We start from the raw sequence: 17,022 nt of genomic DNA on the forward strand, positions 1-17,022 counted from the left end.
TCAGGCATTATTTGAGCTCACATTTTCTCTTTTTGCAATTCTTGCAGGTTATGGGGTTGGACTCGGTGATCTCTGGAGGTCTCTTCCAATCCCTACAATTCTTATGGCACTAAGTCTATTTTCAGCAGTTTGTACAGTGTTTTGTTTCAGTGAGGCTTAAAGTGAAGTGTCATGCTGGCTGCAGCCTGCATTTCATGAGGACGGCACACTAAACTGCCCTTTTTAGACTGAAACAAAGAGGACATATGTTAAATGTGATTGATAAAGAACAGTGTGTATACATGTAGAAAACAGGGAGAAAATAAAGTAGATAAATAAAAACAGAGGACTGCTGTCAGGGCAAGAATTACAGCTACAGCTTGTCTCCAGAAGTGAGTGAAAATATGTCTGTCCTGTAATCCTGGGGCTGGTAGGAATCCAAGTGAGTGATAACTGTGGTTTGTCTGCTTTTTCTTACAGTCAGCATCTCGGGACTTTGTTGAGGAATATGGTCAGCAGGACCACAGCAGTTGGGGTTGTTGTTGTTGGATTTGAAATACAAGACTCATCAGTGTATTCGTTGCTCATTGCACTGTTATATACTTAGTGGTTAGTAAAGCATTTACCTCTGCTTTGAATGTCAGGATGCAACCACTGTGTTACTGGAAATATATGTAAAGTACTTGGCAAAAATGGGTAAAACTTAAGGGTCTGCAGATGTCCGTTTTAGGGAAGCACATCTGAAATGTAGTAAATGCCCAGAAATCTCAGCAGATCACCCTGCATCAGTAGTGGTGAGCATGATGTAATGATGGGGCTTCTGAAGAGGTGCCAGGGGGAGTGTCCCACAGTTTGGGATGGTGGCAATGAGTGAAAGTAAAAATAGCAGATTAACTGAAAGGAAAATGTATTTGGTTCAGTTTGCAAACATTTGTGTTCGTTTCTGAAGTGTCATTTCATCTGCATGGCAAGTATACATGAAATGTAAAGACGTAGTTGATGTTTTAACGAGGAAAATATGCCATCGAAAGTGTATTTGGATATTTCATACCATTATATAAAGGTGCAAGAAGAGAGGTGAGATGAGGAGAGGTGAGATGGGGCAGAAGGACAAAACCCTTCTCCTGGGCAGCTGAGACCCACCCACTGTGCTGGACAGGCTCTCAAAGAACACGAGGCATCCATCAGAGATGTGGGTTACAAAAGAAAATGTGATAAAACACAACTTTTAGGTGTGAGGTTAACATTATGAACAAGATTATTCCCTTGCTGTTTACTGTTCATCACCCAGACCTCCTCAAGTGTATCCAACTTGCACCAACTGGAGAAGCAGGGTTGAAGGACACACTCTTTCTTTTAAGTGACCTCCTCAGTACTGGATGAAGGATTTCACCACAGTTCTGCTGGTAGAGCGTCCTGTCCAGACGGATACAAACAATGTAATTGTTGCTGGACTGCAGGATCATTATGCCTAAAATTCAAAACATGTACTGGTTGCCTTCTCCTCCTTTTGTTATAATGTTTTCCACCTGGTGTGACTCCAACCAGTTGTCCCCCACCCAGTATGTCGTACACCCAGCCACTGTACTTTTTTGTCAGATCGATGTTCTTTGGCACAGGATCAGCTTTCTGATGCCTGATGTGAGCAGGCCTTTGCTACCCTGTGGCATCCCGAACACTGCCCGTCTCCAGAGCAGTGTTGCTGTGCCCCGACTGCTGCTCAGGTCAGGTCCTTTGGACTTGAAGCACACGCTGTGCTCTGGTTCAGGCTCTTGTGGGGACACTGGGGACACGGTGGTGCAGCCATGCTGCAGAGCAGACCTGCCACAAGCAAGCCAGACAGCAGTAGAGAACTTTTCCTGTGCCCTCTGGATACAGCCTACTGAAAGTTTGAAGTAGTTCAGTAAGAGCGCTGTAGACAGGTCTCAATGCAAAAGCCAAGTAAACAGAAACGTAACAAATGACTTGTCTTCAAATAAGAAGTTGACGAATTGTCCTTTTAGAATTTTCTTCTATAACCTGCAGAAGAACTAAAATGACTTTTCTTTCACCTTCAGACATGTGCATATGATTTAAAGTCCTTGCAAAAAATAGGAGCTGTTAATCTGCATCCCCATACTGAGTTTTGAAGCCGTACCCTGTCACAGCATTTTCTCCACTGCTCATGAAAAGAAATTTGTCAGGAAATATACTGTTCTATTTTGTTTATTTTCACCTTTGCCACAGGACTTTGAAGTAAAAATAATTATTCTCCAGACAGTTTGATTTGAAAATTGCCTACAGTTAACTTAGTTCCTCTGCAGCGGTCTATGTATAGGTTTCAGAATTATTTAGAGAATAAAAGAAGAAAATGTGTTGACAGCTCCTTAGCCATCTGCAGACATGTCTGTATATTTTAAATTTTTGTTTCTCACAATAACTGAAGAAAAACCTGAATCCCCTTGCTAAAGTGAAGGTGTTCATTATGCTCCCTCAAAGCATGTGGGATCACTGTAGGTCTGCGGGCTCTTCAAGCACTAAGTTAACCAACTTGCTAAGCAATTTGTTAAATTCATCCCCATTTAGCAAAGAAGCATCAGAATGCTGCTTTTCCTGAAGTCTCATCTTAAGCTCAGACAAAAAATGGGTTTCTCCTCATACTTTGCTAATTCCACCTCTCCCAACTTGGATGGCCTCGTTTTGCAGATTTGAACAGCTCACACAGAGAGCTCAGTGCAGGAGCAAAGGTCGCTCCCCCTGGCACAGTCTCTGTGTGGTGCTGGAAATACAGGCTGGAGATCAGTAAGCTGACCGTGTCTGCACAGCCCTGATACAGCTCTCAGAGTTGCTGTTCTTTCCTATGAGCTTCCTCTGCACTTCCTTGTGGCCTCTTTCCAGGCTGCATTTTCATTTTCTTCTTTTAGTGCTTCTTTGCCATTCCTTGCTGAGACCACCAGCACCCAGGCTCTGCACAGATCGTCAGAGACATCTTGCATGTATGAGATCATCAACACCAGCAATCAGTTGTGTATTACGTATTTTCATCCACAGGTAACCTTAAAATTTCCTTCTGTGCAGTAACTTTATAAACAAGATTTTACTCTGGTTTAGTGACAATAATGACTTTAATCAAAAATAATCACTTGAAACTTACCCCTGTTTTAACATTTCTCATTTTTGCCTGAAGTAGCTCAGCCTGATTTCAAAGGTGTTTATTTTAGCTCACAGCAGTCGCTGCAGGGTCAAATGTCTGGCATTCAGAGATACCTCAGTCCTGCAAACACTTTTTTCTGCCTTTCTCTGATATATCTGAGTTACAGCATGTAGGCTACACTTCAAGTCAGAGCTGTGCTGGGCAGTGGTGCCCTGAGCTGCACTTTGTGCTGTGTGGAGGTTGGTGATAGAGGCAGAATTTAGCCAAGATTGGTTGGCTTTATCCCTCTGCAAGTGTTCCAGCAGTATTGTGTCTGCCTGTCACTATATAATCATACTAAGCTATTATCCAGAAACTGTAGACTGGCAGAAATCTTTTTCTATGCTTTATGTTCACGTTTTTTTCTCTATAATACTCATATAAAAGTGCTCTTAACAGCCTACAAACACTTTTTAAACTGAGTCAAAATGACGATTCCAACACATTCACATTTGCGAGAAGTGTTTATTTTATCTTACATGAAAGCCGTCGAGGTCTGTAAAAAGCTGAGGAGAAATCAGTGCTCTACCTTGCTGCAAACCAGTTGGTGATCATGGCTGGAAAGTCCCACACTTCGTAACTTTGCAGGCCACTCTGGGCCTTTCATTATACGTTGGTACAGTTTCCAGTTGCTGGAGAACCTCTGTGCCCTCAATCAGTTGCCTGCAGTAGGGAGGAATAGCAGCTTTGATCCACCTTTGCTGCCTGAGCAGTATCCCCTGTCCCTGAAGCCAGCTCTGCAGCCACCATAACAAAGCCAAGCGGGCTCTGCTCTTTGTTCTTCACAATGGGGTAAAAAACACCGTTGGTTCTTGATTAAATTGTTGCTGTTTAGCTTTTTAGGGGATATGAAAATACTGAGTTATGGCAGTTATATTTATTTAAAGAAACAAGTCTTGTACCAGCTACGAATGGCCATTAATTTTGAGGAGAAAGAAGTAAAAAACTATGTTATCAGAAGTGACAGTTATTGGAAGTGTTTCCCTGAGAAATACCTTTCATTTCCTCCCTTTGCAATGCCAACCTGAATCCTTGAAAACAGTCCAACATTCTGCAATCTTTACAGTTTTCAAGATCTTTTGGAAAAGGCTTAGATAATTAAAAGCACAAATTATCTGAACTTTTCCTCTGTTTTGAAAGTGAGATGGCTACAAGAGAAAATGTTTTCCAGTTTTTCTATATGTTAATTAAGAGCTTGTCCTGCAAAGATTAGCCTCGTAACAGAGGTCAATTGTGCTCAAGGATCCTGCACCTTCCAGATTACACAGCTGGTGGCAAGGCAGGACTTGAAGGTAAACACCTTGGGTTGGAAATCTATCTAGCCAGCCACCAACCTGGCTTCTTCACTGTAGCTTAGGCAGTCATGCTTTTCATGTCCTTCCAAAATACTATTTGTAACAGCGACATGAAAGCAGCACAGCAGATTTCTCTTTCTGAAGCAAACTGCACAGAGCAATGATCATCCTCATTACATTTATGAAAAGCTGAAAATCCCAACAGAGCCAGCCCTGCATTAATTTACTGAGACTGACATTCACTAAAACAATTTATCTTGGCCACGAGGGCTGAGCAGAAACTAGAGGCTTTGCTCCAAGCCCATTAGGACACACCTTCAGCTGACACCAAGCTATGCAAGCACCTCTTTGCAGCCTTTGTCCTTGAGAGATTCCAGCAGCTCTCTTAGCTTTGCCATTGGGTTTTCCAGCTTGATTAAGCCAGGCCAGGGCAAATAAATGGAAAAAAGGGTGTCACTAGACACATCAAATGTGACTTATCCATCCTCTCCCTGGCCAGAGATATCCATGTTGCAGTTGCCATGTCCTGCAGAGCTAGGGTAACCTATGTGCTGCAGCAGATGCAAGCTTGGGCATACATACCCAAAAGCCACACATTTTTTGTCCAGGTAGGGAACTGGCTGGAGCGTGATGTAGAACTGGGAGCCATTGCTGTGGCGGCCCTTGTTAGCCATCCCAAGGACTCCTCTTCCCTTGTGAGGGATGGCAAAGTTTTCATCTGGGAAAAGAGTTCAGAGATAAAAGGCAGAATCTGTACTGCTTTCTCTGTTCCTCTTTGCTTCCAGCTTACGTAACCCCCCATGTCTTTCTTTCCCACTCGCCCTTTTCCTTTTTCTACAAAGGTCCCTCATCAAGTCAAGTGTTAGTAAAGTCTGGTATGAACCAATGTCCTTCCTTGAAGCATCTTCCCACTAATATTCAGTTCTCAAGCAAGCAAAGAAGCCAATTAAAATATTTGGATTTTATCATTTTTAAAAATAATTTTTACCCTTTCTCCGAAGCTGATTCATAAAAACAGTAATTAAATGTTAACTGAATTGTTACTCCCTGAGTGCTGACTTGTGGTTTGCAAAACATCTTCAGCAGTCTAATTTTGGATTAGAATGCTTTGTGCTATGACACGGCTCTCCTGTCCAAGTGATTCTCTGTAATTACCTCAGTACTTTGAGCTTGTCGCAGTAAAATGTAGCTGCGTCCCATTAATTTCAGCAGGCATTGCAGTGAATGGAGGCGTGCCAGCCACCCAGTTTTGCAGAAAAGTTTCACCATCTGACAGAGGCATCTGTCACTGCTTGCATATATCAAAGATATTTGTCCTCTGCCCTCTGTGTAAATAGTTTGGCAGGAAGAACTCGGAAAGCAATCTAAGCCTTAAAATAGGCATACCCAAGTGAACACCTTGCTAGGGGATGAAAAGCAATGTGCAGCTTTTAAAGAAAAAGGAGAAGAACCAGAGCCCTGGGCAGCAGAGCTCAAACCTGCCTGGCTACTCAATTCCAGCCTGCTTTGGCTTGGTCCCATAGCCTCGAGGTGGAAGTGGGCTCTTCGCTGCCTTTGAAAATAAAGTTTTCAGCGACACTTGGCACTTCTGATCTCACTGCTGGCTGCTGCCCAGCCTGCTCAAGTGTAACATTGGTAGTGACACTGTCAGTAAGAAAGCTTTTACATAAGAGAACATAAATCAGTTTCAGAAGCGCTGTAGCTGACCTAAAATGTCTTTATGGGTAGCATTTAATCCAAACAGAATATCCCAAATGTCTATGTCAATTACATGGATTATTTTTCTTAAATATTGCATGTAATAATGTTCTTTTTTCCTTATATCTAATTACTTCCTATCAGCAGGGGGAACATTTATTGTTAAATTTGCTCACACCTGTCATTTCCCAACCTTCACAGCCTTATAGGCATTCTACATTCAGTTGGATTCAGAAGTAATTCACATTTGGAGCTGCAGAACTGATAGTGGCAATGCATGTGGTGTGCCCTGGCCATAAAATCTGCCTGAGATCCAGGAAATCTGGAGTTAAAGCCAACTCACTTCCATTACTTTAAACGTATTTAAGCAAAAGGTATCAGCTGCCTGAAGATCTGCAGCTAATCCACTTCTGTGTGAGCGTTTGCAGTTTGAAGCAGGCAGGCAGGTGACCCTCTGCCCTGATTTTGGTGGGGAAAAGGACTGGTGGAGCTGAGCATCCAGCGCAGGGACCAAGACTACAAGTCAGTTCTTAAGCCAAAATCTCACTGAAAATCAAACCATTCGCTCTAGGGAAACAAAGGGAAATCCTCAGGTTATTCTGTAAAATTGGATAAACAGCTTGATTTTTGTTGAAATTTGACATTTGTGCAGAGAGGTAATTTAGAGAACGTACCTTCAAATGTGGGACCATAAATTGACTCTCCTCCATCTCCTTTCCCAGTTATGTCTGTTGGGTAGACATGGAGTAACGATCAGAGGTCAGGTGGATCACGGGCATAGCTCAGGGTTATCTGAATGGCTCTAGCAGAGCTTGGAGACATGAGTTGCCCATCTTCCAGGGAAGCCAAAATTACTCTTTTAATACCAACATTTTAACAGACATTTTGGGAGAACTTTTTATGGATCACTGCATCAGCCAAGGTAGGGGCAGGCTGGGAGAAGGGCATCGGTTGCAGTGAGTGGGGTTAGAGCAAGGAAGGGGGAAAATGCAGCTATGATGTTATGGCAGATTAATACTGCTAACTTGCCTGAGAAAAATGATTTGGTAAAAGAGAAATGGAAAAAGATTTCTGATGGGCAAGGCAATAATTTTAGGTTGCTTTGTGGACTACATAGATAGCTGCTTAGACATTCTTGGACTTTTAAAGTCCATCTTCAAAGTATGAACTAAAAATGGATTTGAGCAGTCCCACTTGGAGTAGCAGGGCAAACGTGGGTAAGAAATACAGGTAGGTAAGACAGATGATTGACCAAAGGGGAGTGAGTAACGAAGGCAATCTCTTCTGATACAGCTCTGTATCTTGTCCTCTCTCAGGGTGTCAGACAGCCTCTGTTATGAGATCTTCACAGTGCCTTTCTCCTCTGTACGCAGTGCCTGACTCCAGGCATGGTTCTGCTGCTCAAGCAGCTCACCAGCTGTCTGACGTGGCTCTGAGACTTGACTAAGTGCCTTCATAAGTTAATCTCTCAATAAAACAAGTAATACGTTTTCCTGTGGCTACTCCTAGTGTTTTAACATTTTCATTTAGTTTTCTAAGTACTTAGTGAAAGATCTTTTGAAGAAGTGTTGAATAATAGAAAGAACAAGTTATCTATACATTTCCTCTATTTAGAGAGTAAGATGGCTAAAGGAAAAAATACTTTCCAGTTTTCATATGTATTAAATCTTATCCTGCTCTTAATAAGACATTAGCTTTAGTTCGGTTACATCTGCTTGGACTATAACCCATGCTGGTCATCCTGTCCCAGTTCTGCTGTGACCCAAATTTACTCAGGACATTTGGAAATGCACCTCCTCCTTGGATCCACACGGGTTTTACAAACCGATGAAAATAGGAATTTTTGTAAGTGAGCTCTTGACCACTGCTGGCAGACATCACTCCTCCTTCGCACAGAGCACGGAAATTCTCACAGGTTTTGGGGCATACATCAGAAAAGAGCTGTAAAATGAGTATGAGAGAAAAAATATGAAATTCATAACTGACATCAGCTGTCCAGATTTCAGCCTCCTTTCCCTCAGGAAGTGAAAACCCAATGTTTGGTATCTTTACTCTTTGCTTTTGCTGTTCTACTCAGCCACTTACCTCAAACAGAAGTGTCCCAATGGGCTGCTCCTCAATGGTTATGTCCAAATACACAAACATGTGCTGTTTGAGCCAGAAAAACAAATCCAGTGAGATGAAGGCCAACTTTCAGTGCAGCCCTTCCTTTCTAATGCAGGTCAATGCCAGCAGCTCAGTGTGAGCCATCTCAGCATGTCTGTGGGATGGTCAGCACAGAACCATATTCCTATTGCTTTGTTTAAACAAACAAAGAGGCAAAGGATGTTTCACTCTTCTGGGCAGAAATAATCCTGCAGTGTTAGAACCATCTTCACCCTGTACTTGTTTGTGTGCTGTTGTGGCCCATATCCCAGAATCCCAGAATCACAGAATCACAAGGTTGGAAACGACCTGCAAGATCATCTAGTCCAACCACCCTCCCATTCCTATTAGTACCACAAGCTACTAAACCACGTCTCGCAGCTCCTCATCCAGGCGCCTCTTGAACACTGCCAGGGACGGCGACTCCACCACCTCCCTGGGCAGGATATGATATGGGCAGGATAAGTGAATTAGCAAGAACAGCCATCACTCCACCAAGAGGGACAGTTCTTGAGCACTGCCCTTTATTCTCAAATCCACATGGAATCAGTGTGATATTTGCTGTGCTTCAACCGAGTACTGTGTTTTATCTGGAGTACAATGTCCACTTCTGGGCTTCCCATTTGAAGAAGGCTTGGAACTTCTAGAGAGAGTCCAGTGGAGGGCCACAAAGATGATAAGGGATCTGGAGCATCTCCTTTATGTAGAAAAGCTGAGAGACATGGGACTCTTCAGCCTGGAGAAAAGAAGACTGAGGGAGGATCTTATCAATGCTTGTAAATATCTAAAGGGCAGGAGTCGAGTGGATGAGTCTGGGCTTTTTTTTGTGGTACACAGTGACAGGACAAGGGACAACAGGCATAAATTGGAACACAGAACTTTCCATATGAGCGTGAGGAAAAACTTCTTTACTGTGAGAGTGACAGAGCACTGGAGCAGGCTGCCCAGAGAGGCTGTGGAGTCTCCTTCTCCGGAGATGTTCAAGACCCAGCTGGACACTTTCCTGGGGAACCTACTGTAGGGAACCTGCTTTTAGCAGGGAGTTGTACTCAGTGATCTCCACAGGTATCTTCCAACCCCTACAATTCTGAGATTCTGTGATAATACACTCAGTTGGTTAACACACCTCGCACTCTTATAAAACCACGTTACTTGCCTGGCTGCTCTTCAGGTGTTTGGTGTAGAAATCCTCCGTGATTGCTTGGTAAAGGGCCTCAGGCTTAAAATCGCGGTAGCCCCATTTGCAGTAGGCCCACTTGAGCACCTCCTTCTCATCGCCCAGCAGCCTTCCATTAACAAAGCACATCACGCAGGAGGCGTATCCCCACACCTCGCCTCTCAGCTCCTGCATGGAAGAGGGAGAGCACAGAGCCTCAAGGGGTTATTTTCACATTTAGTAAAGATGCAATTGGTAATGCTGTACAAACAAGGTAAAGTGCCCTGTGGTATTTTTGTGCTTCTCCTACTTTTGAACTCATAAATCTTGCTAACCCAGAGAATCTGCAGCGGTTTTGGTGAGGTGTGCTGGAAGGGAAAGCTGGCACGGCAGCTGGGCAACTGAGGCAAGGAGTAAAGCAAGGAGTAGCTGAGATCTCTTGGTTTGTTTGGCCCAGAGCAGAAGAGATGGAGGGGTTGCCAAATGGTGGCCTATAGCTCCTCACAGGGACTGGAGGGGCACAGCTGAGCTGTTAGAATCATAGTATGACCAAGGTTGGAAAAGACCTCAAAGATCATCCAGTCCAACCATCCACCTACCACCAATATTTCCCCTCTCAAAAATGTCCTTTAGTACAACATCTAAAAATGTCTTGAACACCTCCAGGGATGGTGACTCTACCACCTCCCTGGGCAGCCCTTTCCATCACCTGACAGCTCTTTTGGAGAAAAATTTTTTCCTAATATCCATCCTGAACTTCCCCTGGCTCAACTTGAGGCCATTCCCTCTTGTCCTATCACTAGCTATGTGGGAGAGGAGGCCAACTCCCACCTCACCACAGCCTCCTTTCAGGGAGCTGTAGAAAGCAATAAAGTCTTCCCCTGAGCCTCCTCATCATTGGACTGAACAATCCTAATTCCCTCAGCTGTTCCTCATAAGACTTGTGCTCCAGACCTCTCACCAGCTTCACTGCCCTTCTCCGGACATGCTCCAGGACCTCAGTGTCTTTCTTGTAATGAGGGGCTCAGAACTGAACACAGTAATCGAAGTGCAGCCTCACCAGAGCTGAGTACAGAGGGACAGTCCCCTTCCTTCTGGCAAAACTATTTCTGATACAAGCCAGGATGCCATTGGCCTTCTTGGCCACCTGGGCACACTGCTGGCTCATGTTCAGCCACGCATCGACCAACAGCCCCAGGTCCACTTTCTCCTCACAGTCTTCCAGCCACTCTGCCCCCAGAACGTAGTGTTAATCAGGGTTGTTGTGGCCAAAGTGCAGAACCCAGCACTTGGTCTTTTTGAACTTCATCCCAACTGGCCTAAGCCCAGTGATCCTGCCTGTCCAGGCTCTGAAGGGCCTTTCTACCCTCAGGCAGATGATGCTTCCTCCCAACTTGGTATTATAGAATCATAGAATCATAGAATCATAGAATCATAGAATCACCAAGGTTGGAAAAGACCTAAAAGATCACCCAGTCCAACCGTTCACCTATTCCCAATAGCTCCTACTAAACCATGTCCCTCAACACAACATCCAGTCTTTCCTTGAACACCCCCAGGGTCGGTGACTCCACCACCTCCCTGGGCAGTCCGTTCCAGTGCCTGACCACCCTTTCAGAAAAGTAATACTTCCTCATGTCCAGCCTGAATCTCCCCTGCCGTAGCTTGAAGCCATTCCCCCTGGTCCTATCACTGATGACACGAGAGAAGAGGCCGACCCCCAGCTCATTACAACCTCCCTTCAGGAAGTTATAGAGAGCAATGAGGTCTCCCCTGAGCCTCCTCTTCTCCAGGCTGAACATTCCCAGCTCCTTCAGCCTGTCCTCATATGGCCTGTGTTCCAGACCCCTCACCAGCTTTGTTGCCCTCCTTTGAACACGTTCCAGGGCCTCAATATCTTTCTTGCAGTGAGGGGCCCAAAACTGGACACAGTACTCGAGGTGTGGCCTCACCAGTGCTGAATACAGGGGAACAATCACCTCTCTGCTCCTGCTTGCAACGCTGTTTCTGATGCAAGCCAGGATGCCATTGGCCTTCTTGGCCACCTGGGCACACTGTCGGCTCACGTTCAGCCGAGCATCAATCAGTACCCCCAGGTCCATCAATACCCAAGTGGGGGATCTGCAAACTTAAACTGAGGGCGCACTCATCCAGGGCTGTCAGCTTCTCCAACAGAATACTGTGGGAGACAGTATCAAAGGCTTTGCTGAAGTCTAGGTAGACTATGTCAGCAGCCTTTCCCTCATCCACCAGGTGGGTCACTCAATCACAGAAGTAGAAAAGGAGATCGGGCTGGTCAGGCAAGATCTTGATTTTGTGAACCCATTCTGGCTGGGCCTGATCCCCCAGTTGTCCCACACATGCTGCGTGATCTTGCTCAAGATCATCTGCTCCATAGCCTTTCCTGGTACTGAGGTCAGGCTGACAGGCCTATAGTTCCCTGGATCATCCTTATGACCCTTCTTGCAGATAGGAGTCACATGGCAAGCCTCCAATCCTCTGGGATCTCTCTGTCTGACCAAGAATGCTGACAGACGGTAGAAAGCTGCTTGGGAATCACTCCACCAGAAGGAGGAGTAGTAGGTCTCTAACTGTTTCCACCTGAATCGAGCGTGGTTTATTCTGCCCCCCATCCCAGACTTCCAGGTCAGGAGGTAGAGTATCCTGAGGATAACTGGTCTGACTTTTAAAGACAGATCTAAAGAAGGCATTGAGAACCTCAGCCTTTTTCTTATCCTCAGTGGTCACGTTCCCTGCCACATCCAGTAGAAGACAGATTTTCTCTCCTTAGCCCTCATCTTACTGTTAATATATTTGTAAAAAAGGTTTTTGTTCTTCTACTACAGTGGCCAGGTTGAATTTAAGCTGGACTTTTACCTTTCTAGGGACAAGACCTAGGAAAACGGCATGGAGCTGCGTTAGGGCAGAGTCATGCTGGGTGTTAGGAAGAGCTTCTTCATGAGAAGGTGATCAGGCACAGAACATGCTGCCAGGCTACCCAGGCTGGTCATAACGCTGAGCTTGCTGGAGTTGAAGAATCTCCTGCACAGCGTGCTCAGACATATATTTTCATTTTTAGGGAGTCCTGTGTGGAGCCAGAAGTTGGACTTAATGATCCATACAGTCCGTTCCAACTCAGGATTTTCTATTACTCATAAGCCAAGATCTACTTAATTACAGACATGCAGCTATCTAATAGTTGTAAGAGTTACCTTCTTTTTCTTCTGTAAATATTCATTCCATGCAAATTCTAATAAAGGATGTATTACAGGATCTGCAAACTTGCTTGGAAACTTCAGCTTCAGCGCCTAGATATACCAAATGTGGAAAAACAGATTGCTTACAAGCAGTATAATAGCTCCACCCATCCATCCTATCCATGCTTGCACTTCCCTAATTAATTACAACCTAAGCCAAATCCTCAGTAAGTCCAATGATTGCATTACACCCGTCCTGCACTGGCGTAATTCCTGGCACCTGCAGAAGCACAAACTGCTCTGAACACCTGCTCACAAATGTTGTGGGAGATTTTGTAAAAATGTCTGCTTCACAGATATGAATTACACTCTCCTCCTCTGCCATATGAGATAGTTGCAAGCAGCAAGACATTCAAAGATATCTGAGTGTCATCAGCATGCATTTTAACAGCTGCAGTCCTGTAGGTGACTGAGCCCAGGGGCAAGGATGTGGGACAAGGCAGGACTTCATTGTGCATGGCTCTACTGTGTGTCATGTGGGACTGTCCAGCTATACCCAGCTCCGTGGAGCATCCCTGGGGCTCCCAGGCCCTCCCACCCCAATTCCATTCATTCCAGTACTCCCCACTGCTCCCAGTTACCTCTGCTGTGCACTTGGCTACGTGGAAAGCTGGGTCCTGGAGCAAGCCGGTCACCTCCACCACCAAGGGCAGCCACTCACCATCCATAGCAACTCTTTGTCAACAGGGCCCAGCACCATGGCAACACAGCAAGGAGGGGGGGAAAGGAGGGTGGAAAGGGAAGGGGGTGGGGGGGCAGAGCCTGCCTGCAGCACGCATACATCCTGTAGAACTCTACAGAAAGTTAGGGAATGCCCAATTTCTCTTTTTACTGAGGATAAAGAAAAAGTGGATGACATGCAACACATGCTTACAGAACTGCAGGAGCTGGCACCCAGATCTTGTTACTGATCCCCTGAGTGCTGCAGCATTTAAAGGATTGTCCTGGGATGAGAATCCTGATCCTGACAGTGGCTGACAGCAGATGCCCAGCAAAAGGTGCACGGGGGAGCAAACACAGCACTGCTGCTTCCCCATTGCCCTCCCAGCCTGCAGCCAGCTGCTGTGTTGGGGTTTTGCAGTACCTCAGCACTCAGTTCCCCCTCAGTGGATCTTTTCAGTATGCATTTATTTATCTCTTGTCCAAATGGAAAAGTCCCACAGCAGTGAGATCTACAGCTTAGCACAACCCTTGATCAAGAAGCATCTGCCCCAAGGGAGCTCCCAGCAGCACGCTGCAGCGGCATGTGAGATCACGGTTCCCATGCTGAACACAGCACAGTGCATCCACAAAGCAGTTCTGGAGGGGTCGTGGCTGTCACAGCAAAGTTTTCTGCTGCCCTCGCACGTCTGGTCACTTTCTGCTAAATCATCCATCCAACACAAATGCAGTCTGTGGGATGGCCATGGGCTCAGCTGGAGTTGCTGCTGTTTCACTTGTGCTGGGTTACAGCACTGCTATTACAGAGGAAGCTATTAGCTTTTTCATGTTTCCAATAGGAAAAAATATCACTTTTGACATATTAAAATCCCATATAGAGACAGGGCTTTAATTTGCACTACTCACACAAAGGGTGACAGAGAACAAGCTGAGATATGACTCTAACTAAACACAGCACATTGGAGGATTCAACTACAGCTGTTTGTTAGATTCCATGAGGAAAGAGAGAATCAAGGAAAAGGAATGGGAAAAGGGAGCTCTTTTCTTTCTCCTGCCTCAGGCCAGCATGATGGCTCCAAAGCTTCTGCAGCCTGTGACAAGCAGAGCCTAATTTTAGTAGAATGATCATACAGCTTGTGCTCCAGCCAAACTTCTGTAGTAGCCCTATATAAAGCCCAAAGTTAAGCAACATACCCAGAGTCAAATATAAACTAAGATACACTTCAGAAAATATTCTCTTTGTCTCCATTATTCTCTATATTTACCTTGATACACATACTGAAGTTTGGGCTTTTAAAATGCCTCTTTCCTTCTTGTCGCACTACAAAACATAAAAACTAAAACCAAAGCAATCAACCGCATACTATTTTGAAACAAAAAATTGATGCCATTATTTCCTAAGTGTGCTTAAATTTACACTCACTGTTCCTGAAATTTAATTCATGCATAGATAAGACTGATTCCTATTCCTTTTTTTTAATTTTCTAAATAAATAAATACATAAATATATATGATACTGTTTTGGAAGCTTAGTGACAGTACTTTCATGGCTTGTGAATGGCTTGTGGGAGCTAAAAGCTCATGGAGCAGTTTGCTCACACAGCCCTGTGCTCGCCTGAGAATGGGAATTACAGTGAGGGAGAGCGTGGCAGGTGCAAGCAGTGTACAGTACATTGAAAAGATGATTCTTTCACAGACCGTGCAGCTGATGTTCTTGGAAACATGGAGATCTTTGAAATGCATGCACAAGCCCAAGCTTCCCTTCCTGGTTCTGACAGCTTGCTCTTCCAAGGTGTTTTCACCAGTTGTGCCTGCTGCCACTGCATCTCCTTTTAGTCCAAGACAGCGTTGAGGAGACACTGAGAGAGAGGCAGATGGGATTTGTCCACAACACTGAGTGAGAGCTGCCACATAGAATCATGGAATCCCTGGAGTTGGAAGGGACCTTTAAAGATCATCTAGTCCAGCTCCCCTGCAGTGAACAGAGACTTGCACAACTAAGTCAGATTGTTCATGGCCTGATCCAGCCTTGCCTTGAATGTTCCCAGGGATGGGGCATCAACCACATCTCTGGGCAACTTGTTCCAGTGCCTCATTACCCTCACTGTAAAAGATTTCTTCCTTAAATCTAACCTAAATCTATCCTCTTTGAGCTTGAAGCCATGTCCCCTTGTCCTATTACCACAGACACTGCTAAAGAGTCTTTCCCCTTCTTTCCTGTAGCTCCCTTTTAGATACTGAAAGGCCGCTATCAAGTCACCTCTCAGCCTTCTATTCTCCAGGCTGAAATGAAGATGTGCTGGCAGGAAAACTGGAAGGGGCACCCAGCAGCAGTAGGACAGCCCAACGACTGCAGCAGTGCCCAGCTAGAAGCTGGGGAAAGACTAACACTTGCTGAAGACACAAATACAAAAGAGCTTCATAGCAAATAGGTGGAGAGGAAATGCTGCACAGCTCCTCTGCTAGAGCTGCTGAACCACAACAGGGCGTGCTGTGAAGGAAAGCAACCACTGTTGCTTTGTACCAGCTGCTGTCAGGTAAATACTTTGTGGAGGAAATGCTGCTGTTACCAGCCAGCAGTCAAAGCAAACAACATGGTGATCTTCAAGAATGGGGAGGACCAGGAGAAGTGCCCTCTAGGAATGAACCTACTTCAATAGTAATTTCAGTATGGTGGGATTAAAATACTAGCCAGGAAATAGTGGCAAGCATACCGCAGTGAGATGCTGGAGATGCTGTTACATTTAGAATATGCCAGGATTTTTTTTTCCATTGGGAAGAATTGCCTGGGCCAGAGATGAGCAGTGGTCCACCTGTTGTAAAAAAACATTCATTGTTCACCATTTTTTTATGGAAGATCTGAAAATGGATGAAGGATTGTGTAGGACTCCCACAGCTAACAGAACCGCAGGTCTGGGAGAAGCAGCCTCATCAAACCCCTGAAGCATGGCTGAAAGAGGTCCTTACACCACAGCTGTGAGAAGTACAGCATCACTAGTTCCACTCTTGAAAAGGACCTCGAAAAGGAGGAGAATTGGAAAGCAATAGTTTTACTGCAGGTAGCAAGCCAGTCTCTTTCCTGAACAACTGACAAGATCGATGCCAGGCTCACCATCCCCAGCTTCAGCCTAAACATAAACATTCAGTTTACAAGAGCTTCTCATGAGATAGTCGACAGCTCTTCTTGCACTGCTGTAAAACCCCTCCCCTGTTTGTCCCTCTGAGCACCAAAGAGCATAAAACAAGTACAAAACCAAACTAAAACAAACAAACAAACAAAACCAACCTGCGAAGCTGAAGCTTTTCCTAATTTGTTTTCACAGCTCATATGAATGCTCTCATATTCATCTGTCAAAAACAGAAGGCACACAGAGACAACATCTCAGCTCCTGGACGCAGAACTGCATACCTTTTTGAACTTTAGATTGCTGAGGTTGAGTGTCATTTACAGCTCCAGCATGAATATAATTAGGAAGGAGGGTAAGCACACAAACAATAGCCAGGCATACACTTCAGCAGAGTGGGAACCCCATGGGAATTTGCTTAAAGTTTCACCTGGGGAATCTGTCAAAACCTTCAGCAAAAAAAAAAAAAAAGACAGTTTTTCATAAACTTGCATGTGAAAGAATAGTAAAATCACTTTAGAGGTCACATGCGCTG

General features: G+C 44.9%; 1 protein-coding gene across 1 annotated transcript; it reads right to left on the reverse strand.

Annotated features, from left to right (window-relative positions):
* Positions 1-3,602: 3,602 nt before the first annotated feature.
* On the reverse strand, positions 3,603-13,370 carry PPIL6 (peptidylprolyl isomerase like 6). The gene is given in 9 exon segments (XM_042811898.1): positions 3,603-3,814; positions 5,029-5,164; positions 6,819-6,872; positions 7,917-8,085; positions 8,230-8,292; positions 9,416-9,634; positions 12,658-12,753; positions 12,851-12,922; positions 13,284-13,370. Coding segments are annotated over 9 exon segments (1,008 nt in total). The 3' UTR covers positions 3,603-3,702.
* Between the last annotated feature and the right edge of the window lie 3,652 nt (positions 13,371-17,022).

Source organism: Centrocercus urophasianus, unplaced genomic scaffold (genome assembly GCF_019232065.1).
Source record: "Centrocercus urophasianus isolate 14NV4802_14NV808 unplaced genomic scaffold, USGS_Curo_1.0 seq_10, whole genome shotgun sequence".
In the NCBI taxonomy this organism is placed as follows: domain Eukaryota; kingdom Metazoa; phylum Chordata; class Aves; order Galliformes; family Phasianidae; genus Centrocercus; species Centrocercus urophasianus.